The sequence below is a fragment of the Thamnophis elegans genome, chromosome 14, assembly GCF_009769535.1.
Source record: "Thamnophis elegans isolate rThaEle1 chromosome 14, rThaEle1.pri, whole genome shotgun sequence".
Lineage (NCBI taxonomy): Eukaryota > Metazoa > Chordata > Lepidosauria > Squamata > Colubridae > Thamnophis > Thamnophis elegans.
In genome coordinates, this window is record NC_045554.1 from 46,424,725 (window position 1) to 46,438,244 (window position 13,520).

Genomic DNA, 13,520 nt, shown 5'->3' on the forward strand with positions numbered 1-13,520 from the left:
TGACATTGCTTAACAACAACTTAGTGATTGTTCAAAGTTATGCCAGCACTGGAAAAAAAGGACATGATTGGTTCTCGCATGCCTGTTGAAGAGTCCCTGCAGTCAAATAATCGTTTGGCAACCATTTGCACATTTTGTGACCGTTGCAGCATCCTGCAAGTTACATGATCACCATTTGCAACTTTCCCTGTCAGCTTCTGAGAGCCAGTGGGGAAAGTAGCAGGAGGTTGCAAATCATGGTTAGCTGATGGTCATTTGCTTAATGACCATGGCAGGAAAGGTGCAGTCACATGATACCTCACTTAATGACCATACTGCCTAATGACAAGTTTCCCGATCCCTATTGTGGTGGAGAGCTACCTGCACGGGCTGTTTAAATGAAGTTTGCGGAACTATTCCTCCGTGCTTTCCTGACCCTTATTGTGGGTTTTGTGTGATGTCTTTGTGATTGAATAACAAGGAGCCCATTCTTAAGCAGCTCAGCAAAAGATAAATGATTTGAACTGTTGGAAAGATGGTTTTCGTGCTTTGTCTCGTCGTGAAGGAATAATTGTACAAGGATAAATGTTACTCCATAAATAATAATCTAAGATTGGGGGGGGGGAGGGGATAATCAGTTTGTATTTTGAGGCACAGCTTCAGCAAAGTGGTAAATTAAACATTTAAGCCTTTAAGAAGAATGTGTGTATATATAGGAATAAGTTGTTAAAACAGCATTTTAAATGTTAGTTGTGTTGCATAGCTTCATCTAACACATTCATCTCAGGTTACAGTTCAGCAAGCTGTGCTAGTTGCTGTAATTTGAAACATTGCCAGAGTATAGTATCAGTTGAAATTAGTTTGATTAGCGCTGTTGAAAATTCATTGAAATATGAGAGTGACTTTTGGCATGCTTAAGTTGTCAGTTTGCTTTGAGTTGTTGCATAGCTGATACCTACCAGCTGCTTAGATAGTCCTTAATGGATTAACAAATGCTTTAAGTAGATTTCCAAACCAATTTTACTTTAGCAGAGGTAATCCTCGATTTACGTCCCCAATTAGGACCAGAATTTCAGTCACTAAGTGATGCAGTTATAAATTGACGTATCGTCAATTACATAGTGACAACAGCCCATGTCACTGTCATTAAGCAAATTTTACCAGTCATTAGCTAAGGACCCACCCCCAAACCAAACTATTCCAGGCTTGGTCCCTCCCAGCACCTCCTCCCACCGTCTATCTCTCCCCTCCATCCCTTCTCTGACGTTTTTGGCTCCCTTGTACACTGCCTTGCAGGGCAGCAAGTAGCCCTCGAACCTCATGGCTCTGGTGCTGCTTGGTATGCCCCAGGAAGTAATACCAGCCCAGATCCCCACTATCCTATGCTCCACTGCCCCAGCTGACTGTAGCATTGGTTTTTAGATTATAGATACAGCCTGGTTTCCCAGAATCTAGTATATTAAGATTGTAACTTGAGTTGCCTGTTACGACTGGACACAGAAATGGGTGCTTGTTAGCTTCTCATGGTCCTCTTAATTTTCTAGTAAAGGGACTTGATGAAGGTAGTAACATTGTTTTTTAACAAAAGGCAAGGTTTTATGGTACCCTGTGCCGAAGAGCCACAGCGGGTCAAGAGTCTATTGAAATTCATAAATTACTTACTTTTGTGTTTTATTTTTCAGTATATCTTTGGGGAATTCAGCCCTGATGAATTTAATCAGTTTTTTGTGACTCCCCGTTGCTCCGTTGAGGTAAGAGCAAATTAAAAAAAATTTAAAAAGTGAAAAAAAAGTTCTAGTCCTTATAAAGAGCAATAAATCTAAGCACTGCCATTGTAGCCTGCTTCAATTTAAGTCTTATGTTTGTTTTGTCTACTAAAAGTAGTTTTCCTCTGATAAATGTGTAAATTTCTTTTAACAGTCTCAGGAACAAAGGCCACTCTATGTACTTCAGATAATTCAGGGAAAAAACCCTATGTTTTCCTATTGTATAGAACAGAGGTCAGCAATCCGTGGCTCTGGAGCCGCATGTGGCTCTTTCATCCCTCTGCTGCGGCTCCCTGTCGCCAGTCGACTCCACTGTTGATAGGATTTTCAGTTAGGACAGATACAGGAAAAAGGATGCCACACTAGGAGGAGACTCTATGGTGGGGGAACCAGACTTCCGGTCGGCTCCAGAATTGAATGGAGGACTTCCGGTTAGGACCTTTGTGGCTATTTGAGTGTTTAAGGTTGGCGGCCCCTGGTATAGAAGAAGGAGCACATAACATTCAAGAGGAAAGAGATGAGGCTAGACTGTAGCATGGTTGTCTACTATCTTAACCATGTTTTAGATTTGAAATGCGTGGTATCATTGAATAAACCAATAACTTGCTGGTGTTAAAATAATTTACCCCTAATTCTTCATCTATTTCTTCGCAGCTGCCTCCCTACAATGACACCATTTCATGTGGTCTTAAGTCCACAGGAGAGCTCCATGATGGTAAGAAGCCATTCCTTCTTCACCACTGTTTTCCCAACCCTTTTGAAGTCCAGTGTATTGCAGGTTCGTTACTTGAGTTCAGCTTTGGGGATTTGGATTACTTTTGCAGCTTAAGCTTACTAACCCAATTACCAGAAATATTCCTATTTCATAGCATGTTTTAACTAATAGTTTATCCTACTTTCTCACTGATCCTTTGATTTGTTTAAATTTTAAATCAGCTAGGTATCTTGAGCCCCTTTGGGTGTCTATGATAATTCTTCCTTATATGGAACTCCCAAATCTTAAAATTACTGGATTCTTGGTTATGAAATCCGTCTTTGAAATTGGGGAAAATCGGAAGTGGCTTTTTACGTAATTAGTTTGCTGTTGAGAGAGGGAAGGGATATTATCTGAAACATTTGAAAGAAAAAAATATTTAAACTGTCTTATCGCAGGAAGTAAACAAAAATAATGTTAGGTTGTGTTCTTTGATATATTAGAAATAATATATTTTGCTCATGGTGAATTTCTCACTGGGCAGAATTCACACTTGGTACAACAGCAGTCCTGTGCAGTTACTCCAAAGTGCACTCTCCTGCCTCCCTTCCCTCTCCCCCCCTCCCCCGTCTCATGAACACACGCACACTATGCATATGTGTGTGTGTGTGTGATCCCAGTTAAGGTATTTATATTAAGGAGGTAACTGATAATTAACACTAGATTATACTTACTTTTCCCTGAGATTTTCTAAATATCTGATTTGAGCTAATGATTTGCATTCACCCAGCTTTTTTGCATCTGTGAAATCTAAGCTTTTTTTCCTGCCTTATTCATTTTTTCCACACTTTCTTTAATAGCTGTGTATTGTAACACTTTTTCCTCTCTCCTAGGAGAGGAATATCAGAGAATTGAATTTGGTGTTAACGAAGTGATTGAGGCAGGTTCGTCTGTGCTGAACAACAGCGACTACAGTATTTCAAGCACCCTGAATCCTCAGGCACCGGAGTTCATTCTCGGTTGTGCACCGACCCCCAAGACACCCAGCGATGTCCTTGGCGAAACCAATCACAATTCCCTTGACTGCCAGTTCAGTGACGCCTCCCTTGCTTTGGATAATGGCTCCAATGCTGAGAACGATAGTTTCTCTGGGAGCCTTGGACAGCGGGAACGCAAAAAGAAAAAGAAAAGGCCCCCGGGATATTACAGTTATTTGGAAGATGTGAGCGACGGTGTTCCTGCTGAGGCTTTGATCAACGGACACGCCGGTTCACCCAGACTTAATAGCATCAGCATAGACGATGTAGATTTTGCAGGTGACGTGCCAAGGACTTGTAACAGCCCTGACAATTCTGTGGACTTCAGTAGTGAAGCTGTATCGGAGGATTTGGTTTCCGGCGCTCTAGATACTACCAGAACTGCAGGGCAGCCAGAAGTATGCAGTGTTACTAATTTGGAACAGTCTTGTGTCTCCTCTGATCATGAGAGAGACAGCCCGTTAAGGACAGCTGTCGTGCAGCCTTGTGCTGAAACTACTGAAAACCTTGGCGTTACCAATGGGCAAACACTTGAATGCTCTAGCGAGGGCACAACTGCCAACGGGGTGGACTTGCAGACTGCGGAAAACACTGACTCAGACCAAGCTAAGCTGGAGGAGGCCTCCCCCCCTTCGACCGAGGCGGTCACCCCTGTTCCAGGATCAATGGTGGTTAATCAGCCTGCGAAATCATGGGCAAGTCTGTTTCACAACTCAAAGCCCTCTGTTTCCACGCCTATGGCTTATGTGGAGACTAAGTATATCCCTCCTGCCGTATCTCCTGTGGTCCCTGAGAAACAGGTTGACGTCAAAGAGGGGCCCGTTCCAGTGTCTGAAGATCCTGTAGCCATAAAGATTGCAGGTATCACTTGCTCAGGGTTGAGCTGAATATAAGTGAGGTTAAAATAGGAGGAAAATTGTGTGGTGAGAGGACCATGGTATTGGGTTGAACAAGAAAGTATTTTTTTAAAAAAAAATCTCAAAGGTGCTTTCCCCACCCACCCCACCCCCTCGTTTCTCATCCACGAAGCTTCTTCAGTTCTGACCGAATGGTGGGAAATGAAAGAACTGAACTGAAGAAGCTTCGTGAATCATCATCATCATCATCTTTTAATGACCTCATAATCCCTTGCGGGGTGGAGCCTGGGCAACTGAATAGACCTAGAAGTGTTTAATGGCTGGATGCCCTTCCTGTCGCCAATGCGGAGTTTTGTTCAGCAGATATATTCTCATTAAGTCCAAAGAGAGAACTATGCGCCTCTACCTAGGATCAAATTCAGAACCTCCTGATTGTGAGGCGAGAGCCCCACCTCTAGGCCACCGCACCACTCCTAAGAAGCTTTGTGAATGAGAAGCAAAGTATCTTCAAGGGGAAAAAACTTAAAAGTCCAGTTGCCTTTTGAAAAAAGCACCTTTGGGCCAATCATGACTGAGAATCTCCATTGACATATTAAAATAGCGTTACAAAGTAGCACCCGCTTATTGGTTGCCTCATTTAGCAACCATTTGAAGTTACAGTAGTGTTAAAAAAAAAACCCAATAATCCAGGTTTGCATCCAGGCCTCACATTTACGTATGCATTGTTCCACAGTCACATGGTTGCAGTTCATGTGCTCTACAATCTTTTTACAAGTAGGGGTTAGTGGAGAATGCGCAAGTAAAATTACAAGTTGCAGTCGTTGTAATGTCTCAACTAATGCAATGATTTCTGCCATATGCCCATTGTGTTCACATGATTTTCTACAATTTCCTACCCTCAACCGTAGCTCCTAAATGAAGATGGTGTGTAATTGAGTGTCTGTGATGCTACATTGTTAAGTTTTTAGTATTGTTTTGAGTTGAGTTGAGGTTTAACTTCCTTCAGGTCCCAATATCAGACGTGTAAAATTCCCATCCACTCCATCCACTCTCCTGATTGAAATCTAGCCCCTTTCTGTTCTGAAGAGAACTCTCTTGGGAAAATTGGTTGAATAGAACTTGCTCATGTCTCTCTAATCCCCTTGGAACATGGACAGCCATGGAACACTGAGCTGGAAAACCAACCTAGGTCCTATTTGCATAAAACCATGCTAAAAGCTTGCCTGACCCAATTGGCATATTATGAATGAGTGGTAGTAGTTCCTACTGGTCTTAATTTCCTCTTCCCTTCGGTCAAATAAGTAAAGGCAATCCAAAGGCATTGACTTATCTTTCCCAAATCTGATATTTGTTTATTTGTTTGTTTAAATTATATAGTAGTAGTAACTGTGAGAGGGATCTTGGAGTCCTAGTGGACAGCCATTTAACTATGAGCCAGCAGTGTGCAACAGCTGCCAAAAAAGCCAACACATTGCTAGGCTGCATCAACAGAGGGAGAGAATCAAGATCCCGTGAAGGGTTCATACCATTTTATAAGGCCTTGGTGAGGCCACACTTGGAATACGGCATTCAGTTTTGGTCGCCACGATGTAGAAAAGATGTGGAGACTCTAGAAAGAGTGCAGAGAAGAGCAACCAAGAAGATTAGGGAACTGGGGACTAAAACACATGAAGAACGGTTGTAGGAAGTGGGTACGTCTAGTTTAATGAAAAGAAGGACCAGGGGAGACATGATAGCAGTGTTCCAATATCTCAGGGGTTGCCACAAAGAAGAGGGAGTCAACCTATTCTCCAAAGCACCTGAGGGCAGGACAAAAAGCAATGGGTGGAAACTAATCAAGGAGAGAAGCAACCTGGAACTAAGGAGAAATTTCCTGGCAGTTAGAAGAATTAATCAGTGGAACAATTTGCCTCCAGAAGTTGTGAATGCCCCAACACTGGAAGTCTTTAAAAAGATGTTGGATAGCCATTTGAAGTGCTGTAGGGTTTCCTGCCTAGGCAGGGGGTTGAACTAGAAGACCTCCAAGGTCCCTTCCAACTCTGCTATTGTATTGTATACTGCTCATCTCACCTAGAGGTGGCATCTTCAAGATTGGATAGAATTACAGCCCTGAATTCCCAGTCCATGGAGGGGATCCAGTCTTGCTGGGGCAGGGAGAAGTCCCAGGCCTAGCCGGGCAAGGCTTCGTGACCTGTGACAGATTTCCACATCCTGGTGGGTGTCAGGCCTCCCAAGGACTCGCCCACACCCTGAAGCCACCCAGCGCATTTGCTTAATGACATGCATGTCATCTAAGGACTGCAATGGGGCGGGCTGGGATTGTGGTTGTTGAGCAAGGCAGTCCTGTGAGAGTCTTGCTTTACAACCATGCCTTACAACCACAATTCCAGGCGGAATTGTGGTTGTAAGCCAAGTGCTACCTGTAGCTAAGTCTTCATAAGATTGATAACCAAAGTACAATAAAACAGATTATAACATCCTGGACAACCTTCTTGAATAAGTTAACTCTGCCCGCTGCAGAAAATGATAGAAACTTAACCACAAACTATGGATTTGTCAGTGTTAACTGAATTGCCTAACATCTATTTGACCTGAGCTTGATACCCATTCCATACTGGGAAAAATAAAATCATCTGTGCTTCAGATCCATAAAAATAATAGTACTTAATCACATTTTGTTCTGAGGCTGATTTTCTTCATCTTGAGTAGAAAATCCAACAGTAAATGCATACAACACAGCGGTGATGGCACAGTTGTCTGCAACATATTCTCCCGTTTTAAATTTAACAGTTTGCCCCTTTAAAATTTGGCCAATTTTAATTGCATATTTTTTATATAATAATAACCTAGCCAGTGGTATTGTACTAATTGGATAACCCCACCCACCCCAAATATATAGAATACAGCATTTTAAAAATAGTACTGTTAGGTTTTTCCACTATTCAGGCTCCAAGGATTATATCTATAATGAGAATTACTTGTACATAGTAAGCCTTTTTGATTTTATTAAATATGTATTATTGGGACTCTTAAATGTTAGTGCTGGTTAGAGAGGTGTTGAGGTCAGTAAGGATCTGATTCTTTAAGGAAAGTTGCTTAGTCTTGCTTAATTTCTAGTACAGCTTCAGTCAACTGTTTCAGAACAAGACTGAATATTGGGCCAGATCAATACAGTTGTGATACAGTCTGGTCTTGAACTCTCCTTGAATTTACTTAATGATTATTATTGTATTAGCTGGGAAGTAATGTTTTCATACTCCTGAAATGTATAATTAGAAATAAATGACAGTATCTAATCCTTTTCTTCCAAGAGCCCTTAGACCAGTTCTAATGGGAATACTGAGAATAAATATAAATGTTAAATGATAAACAGTTATGCTTGCACGTTGTGATGAGCAGCTGCTGGTGAAGTTTTACGCTATATGTGTGATACCATTTCCCTTATTTGTAACTCCATATCAGTGAATTTTGTGATGAAGCAATGCCGTGGTAGGCAAGAAACACTGTGATAAATTGCTTCATTTGACCACAAGGGGATGCTGAAATTCTGTTTTTCACTTTCCCCACTTGATTTGCGATAGCTTCGAGCTGTATTTAATAGGCTTTTGTTGATGCCTTTGAATTTGTTTTTCATCTGACAGAATTACTGGAAAATGTAAAGCTAATACATAAACCAGTATCCTTGCAACCACGAGGGCTGATCAATAAAGGAAACTGGTGTTATATCAATGCTGTATCCTTACCTTGAAAATATGTCAACCACGTTTGTTAATATCTTGCCTTTCTGAAGTACTAAGGATGAATGGATTTTATTACAAGTAAGCATTAGCCAGTAGCTATTATAATAGCTATTCAGTAGCTCCCTTGCACTATAAAAAGTAATGTGTATTTTATTCCAAAGGCTATCCGATGTTTGTGCAAAATGCATCTAGCTATTTGTTTTTACGACTCCTTAATGCGATTCTCTAGACACTGCAGGCTTTGGTAGCTTGCCCTCCCATGTATCATCTGATGAAGTCCATTCCGATGTTTTCTAAAACACAGAGGCCATGTACTTCTACGCCAATGATCGACAGCTTGTACGTATATCCCATCAGTTGGTGCTGGGGGTTGTAAATTGATCTCTTCTTAAAAAATTAGAACATTTTAAAGTTAGAAATCGGTCCTTAATGTTACCACAATCGTTGTGATCTCCACATGCAACTGTAAAAGGCTCGTCTTGTTTGTCTTTTTTGCTTTTTCTTGTTTTTGCAATATCCTAATTTTGATGTGAGAAGAAAGAAGCAGTATGTTCCCATAATAATTTTCCCCAGCCAGCTATCATGGGGAAATATAAAATACTGGTCCTATGCTGGCAAAAAAAACAAACAAACCCATAGGCTTTTAATTTTCTTGCCTGATGAAAATGTATGAAATACATAGAGAATGGCATTCCGAATTGAGATTTTAATGAAGCAGGCAGACGCCAAATGTTATAAGAATATTCGATCCTTACCTTTTTCACACATCATTGGGATTGTTGCACAGATATCTCTGTAGATAAAGTCAGACTTGCTGAAATCAGTTTTCTTTCTGTTTAGTGTCCGCCTAATGAACGAGTTTACAAACATGCCAGTTCCTCCTAAGGCAAAACAAGGTAGGTAATAAAATACCCGCTTCTGTCTAACTTACTACAAAAGTGGAGGAATCTTTGGTGAATGTAACCATTAATCTGAACTAGCCTGCACCAAGAAATGTGTCTTCTTAGAATAGACCAAACCAAATCCAGTCTTACTTGTGAAGAAAGTATGATGATGATCATCTTCTGTATTTTTAATATTCTTTGCATACATTGCAAAACTGGGTGGAAGGCAGGCTGTTGAACATGCTGTGTTCCATTATATTCTTATGTCAGTTATTCTGCTAAATTGATAGTCTTCTGCCTTTCTTCTAAAAAAGGCAGCTGTCAAAATATGGATTAAATAACAGTGATTCCAGCAAAAAGTTAACAAAACCAATATTTTAAATATTGGTATTTGTAGTTCCGTACTAATCTCCTGTCTCATATCTTCCCAGCTCTTTGGTATAGGCATTACCAACATGGAAAAAAATTAGCCTTCCTTGTTTTTCATAGATCCACATTTGTTCTCCTTTTTTGATGGTTGTGACTTTAAGTAACACACCACAATATTCGTTTAGTAAAATGTTTAAGAATAATGGATTGGCTGGAGATGTATGGGTGTGTTTGTGTCATCTTATACTCAAGCAGCTAACCGTTAGAAACTTTCCCTAATTTTTTGTTGCAGCTTTAAGTGATAAAATTGCACGAGATATCAGACCTGGAGCTGCCTTTGAACCCACATACATTTATAGATTGTTGACCGTTATCAAATCCAGCCTGTCAGAAAAGGTGAGGATTCCCCACGTAAGTAATGCTGTTTGAATTGTGTTTTAATGTGTCTTGTTTTATTATCCACCTGTGTCTAGAATATCCAGATAGTAAAGAAATGGTTACAGGAATAATGTTTTAGTTGCTGATAAGATTCAGAGCACATCAGCCATAATCAGTATTGTGTCAAATACAAGGTACTACTTTATCTTCCAATTTTAGGAAACTGTGATTTAATTTCAGCATTTCAGACTTCATGAATTTAGAATGAAGAGGGTTGATTAACATAAGTTGAAAGATTTGATTGTTTTATTAATGTTTACACAAATCAATGAGTGACAATGTGCATGTTTCATCATCATCTTTTAACAACCCCCTAATCCCTCACGGGGTGGAGTCTGGGTTAGGTTAACTGAATGGAGCTAGCAGAGGCGTTACTGGCCAGATGCCCTTCCTGTCGCCAACGTAGAGTTTTGATCAGCAGATCTATTCTCAGTGTGCCCAGAGAGAGAAATATCTGCCTCTACCTAGGATCAAACTCACAGCCTCCTGATTGTGAGCTGACAGCTCCACCTCTAGGCCACCGCACCACTCTTAACAGTGCACATATTTCATGCTCACCATTTCTAGAGATGTCAGAAAAATAGTTTCTGTTAGGTTTTTTTTCACTTCTCTTATTTTAAACTTGTTTGTATTTATTGTTGCATTTTCTCATTTATTTCTATGGTTATAAGTAAAATATGAAACTATGTCACTGTCAGGAAAAAAAAACCTACTTTAGAATTAAACTGCAGGTTGGAGAGTCCCTAGACGGATAAATAAAGATTCTGTACTGGAATTCCTTTGAAATGCACACGTAGAAGAGAAGAAGTGGATTATGCATTGCAATGTTCATGACAGTCAGAAGGTCTGAAGAGGGTTATGTATCGTTACCCATCCAAACCTTCAGCAAATGATGTACACAAACAATAGGCCCCAATGCTATACAGGTAGTCCTTGATTTACGACCACAATTGAGCCCAACGGTTCTGTTGCCAAGTGAGATATTTGTTAAATGAATGTTATGAACTTGGTTGCACGCTTGCTAAGTGAATGGCTGCAGTTAAGTTAGCAACCTGTTGTTAAGTGAATCTGGCTTCCCCCTTGACTTTGCTCGTCAGAAGGTCGCAAAAAGGGATGAAGTGACCCCGGGACACTGCAACCGTCAGTTGCCAAGCAGCCAAATTTATGGTCACATGACTATGGGGATGCTACAACGGTCATAAGTGTGAAAAACCATCACAAGTCACTTTTTTCAGTGCCATTGTAACATTTGTAACAAACTGGTGTGAGTCCAGGACCACCTGTCATTTCTGTGTGATGGAGGCCTTATCATATTAAAAGTTCTCAATGATGGAATGGATCCTAAATTTGTTTAGTTTATTACCGTTAGTATAAATATTGGAACAGAATTTTAACTCTTCGAGTGTCCAAGGAGGAAGTAGCATGAGGCTTCCAGGTGTTCCTTCTCCTTGGTTTAAACACACGTCCATTCAGTGGAGGAACAGGTTAGGATTGTCTTAGCAATGTATTCTGGAATTGGAATGCAAAAAAAAAAAAAACCTATCCATTTTAAAATAGAATTTGGAAGAATAATGGAGGTGGGTGTACGGCCTTGCCTTCATTAGTGAGATCTTGAGCAAATGAGGACCCGGATTGTTGGGGGCAATATGCTGACTCTGTAAACCGCTTAGAGAGGGCTAAAAGCCCTATGAAGCGGTATATAAGTCTTAACTGCTATTGCTATTGCTAAATCTAGGCAGTTCTTAATATTGAGCGATGAGTGACTAAGTAACCTAATGCAGAAATCATTTATGCAGGGTAGACAAGAAGATGCCGAAGAGTACCTAGGATTTATTCTAAATGGCCTACATGAGGAAATGCTGATACTGAAGAAATTGCTATCTCCACATAGTGAAAGTACGTTTTCAAATAGCTGGTTAACATGTATGAGTCTTCTTTATATGTAACTCTTTTACATCTGCTGCATAAATGCTGTGTTATCATGAGTCACCACTATCTTCCTTCCACCATGTAAATCATGGCTAATGATTTTCCCTTTAACCTTAGTATGAAGTAAGTGCTGAAAAACAGGAATTCAGATTAAGTTGTGCACTTCCAATCATAGTCAAGGCGGGTTCCTTTCTTCCCCAAGCCCTCTTTGCAAAATCATTGCTCCACCTTCTTGGCATGAAATTTTAACTGTAGTTAGTGTAAGAAACTTGTCTTTTAAAATAGATTTAAATGATGTATTTGGCCAGAAGTGTAACCCCATTCAAGGGCAGAGATATGCAGCCTTCAGTCACCCTTAGCCTTTTTTCAACATCCCTCCGCTTCCTAAAATATATCTTAGACTCTGCTAAGAATAATCTTTTTTTTTTCCTGTGGCTTTGAGATGAAGGTTGGAGTTGTGTGATTGTGTATTTGTCTCTGTCCCTACCCATGCTTCAATCTTACCTTCTTGACACGCCATCATGCAGCCCTTGAATAAAACCATTTGTTTAGAGAAAAGCCATGCTTTGCTTTGCACAGAAAGTTTCTTTGGTGTCACCTCGCAGCCCATTTCAAAACAATATGATCCGTCCCCTTCATTATGTGGTGAACCTGGGCAGGGATGACCGTGTCCCTCTTTGTCCTCTGTGAAAAACAGTTTCCAATGGCCCAGAGACCCAGCTAGTAAACGAAGAGGATGAACAGGAAGAACAAGGTGAAGGCAGCGAGGACGAATGGGAACAAGTCGGCCCGCGTAACAAATCCTCTGTCACTCGACAGGCAGATTTTGTCCAGACACCAATCACAGACATATTTGGTGGGCATATAAGGTACATGGTATTCTCATCGTGTCATTATTATCCTCATCTGTATTGCTTCTGATATATCAGAGAGTGATCTATGTCGACAATTCTGAATTCAATAGTAAGAGCAGCAGCACAAGACAATTAAAAATGATTGAAAAGGTATGGGGGGAATCTCAAGCAATCAACATGCATAAAAGAAAGGCCTTCAATGAGAAACTTAGAACTGTATAGGAGATGGGGGAGCATTCCAGAATTTTTTTTGAGGGGGGGTAGCACTGCAAAGGAAGTCCATCAATTAGAAGTATATAAAAATGAAAAACCAAGCTGAAGGATGAAACGAAATAGAGTGAAACAGAGCATAGTTGCTTCCCCCGTTGCCATTTACGATAAATGGCATTTGAAAAACTAGATTTGTATACTTTCAAAGTGCCTTTTGTACATTTAAACTGACAGGAGTTCTTACGGGTAAGTATGGTGTCCTATTTTTACATCCAAAGCAATTAAAATGAAACAGAGGGATTCCTGTTTTCCTTTTTAAAAAAAAAAAAAAAAGAATGCCTTGTCAAATGAGAGAGCCACAAAGTTCTAATCCCAGATGTGTTGTCTGCTTCTGCCGCACCCATCCTACTCTCTCTCTACAAAGTAGGTCACCACAGAAATAGGATCTCTTATAAGGATATTGGAAAGAGTTATTTTGAGAGGCTAGTGGTGGAGATAGAAATTATTTACATTTTGGAGGAAAAAAACCTTTGAAATTGCTGCATTTTTCAGGTCTTTCTCAGAAATGATGAATTAGCATCTTTCTCTTCCTGCACAATTTTTGGCCTCTTTAAAACCCATCCCCCAATTTAGAAATCCCCTCCCCCCCTCCGTGGGAAATACTATTTTTCCAATTGGAAGTGGTACTCTTAAAAATGAGGCTCAGATATGTACAATTTTGTAATACTGAAAAGTACTTTTCATAGCTAGAATACATTTTGAA

The 13,520-nt window shown here is 40.3% G+C and overlaps 1 protein-coding gene across 5 annotated transcripts in view; it reads left to right on the plus strand.

Annotated features, from left to right (window-relative positions):
* The window catches only part of USP10 (ubiquitin specific peptidase 10), a 29,419-nt gene that overhangs the window by 9,173 nt on the left and 6,726 nt on the right, over window positions 1-13,520 (plus strand). For 2 of the 5 annotated variants that reach the window (XM_032230188.1, XM_032230189.1), the window contains exons 2-10: window positions 1,662-1,730; window positions 2,400-2,523; window positions 3,333-4,337; window positions 7,975-8,066; window positions 8,303-8,412; window positions 8,914-8,969; window positions 9,619-9,737; window positions 11,561-11,660; window positions 12,391-12,562. In XM_032230188.1, the coding sequence (XP_032086079.1) occupies window positions 1,662-1,730; window positions 2,400-2,523; window positions 3,333-4,337; window positions 7,975-8,066; window positions 8,303-8,412; window positions 8,914-8,969; window positions 9,619-9,737; window positions 11,561-11,660; window positions 12,391-12,562 (1,847 nt within the window). The remainder of the gene's footprint in view (window positions 1-1,661; window positions 1,731-2,399; window positions 2,524-3,332; window positions 4,338-7,974; window positions 8,067-8,302; window positions 8,413-8,913; window positions 8,970-9,618; window positions 9,738-11,560; window positions 11,661-12,390; window positions 12,563-13,520) is intronic. The other 3 variants (XM_032230190.1, XM_032230191.1, XM_032230192.1) reach the window with 3 other exon arrangements.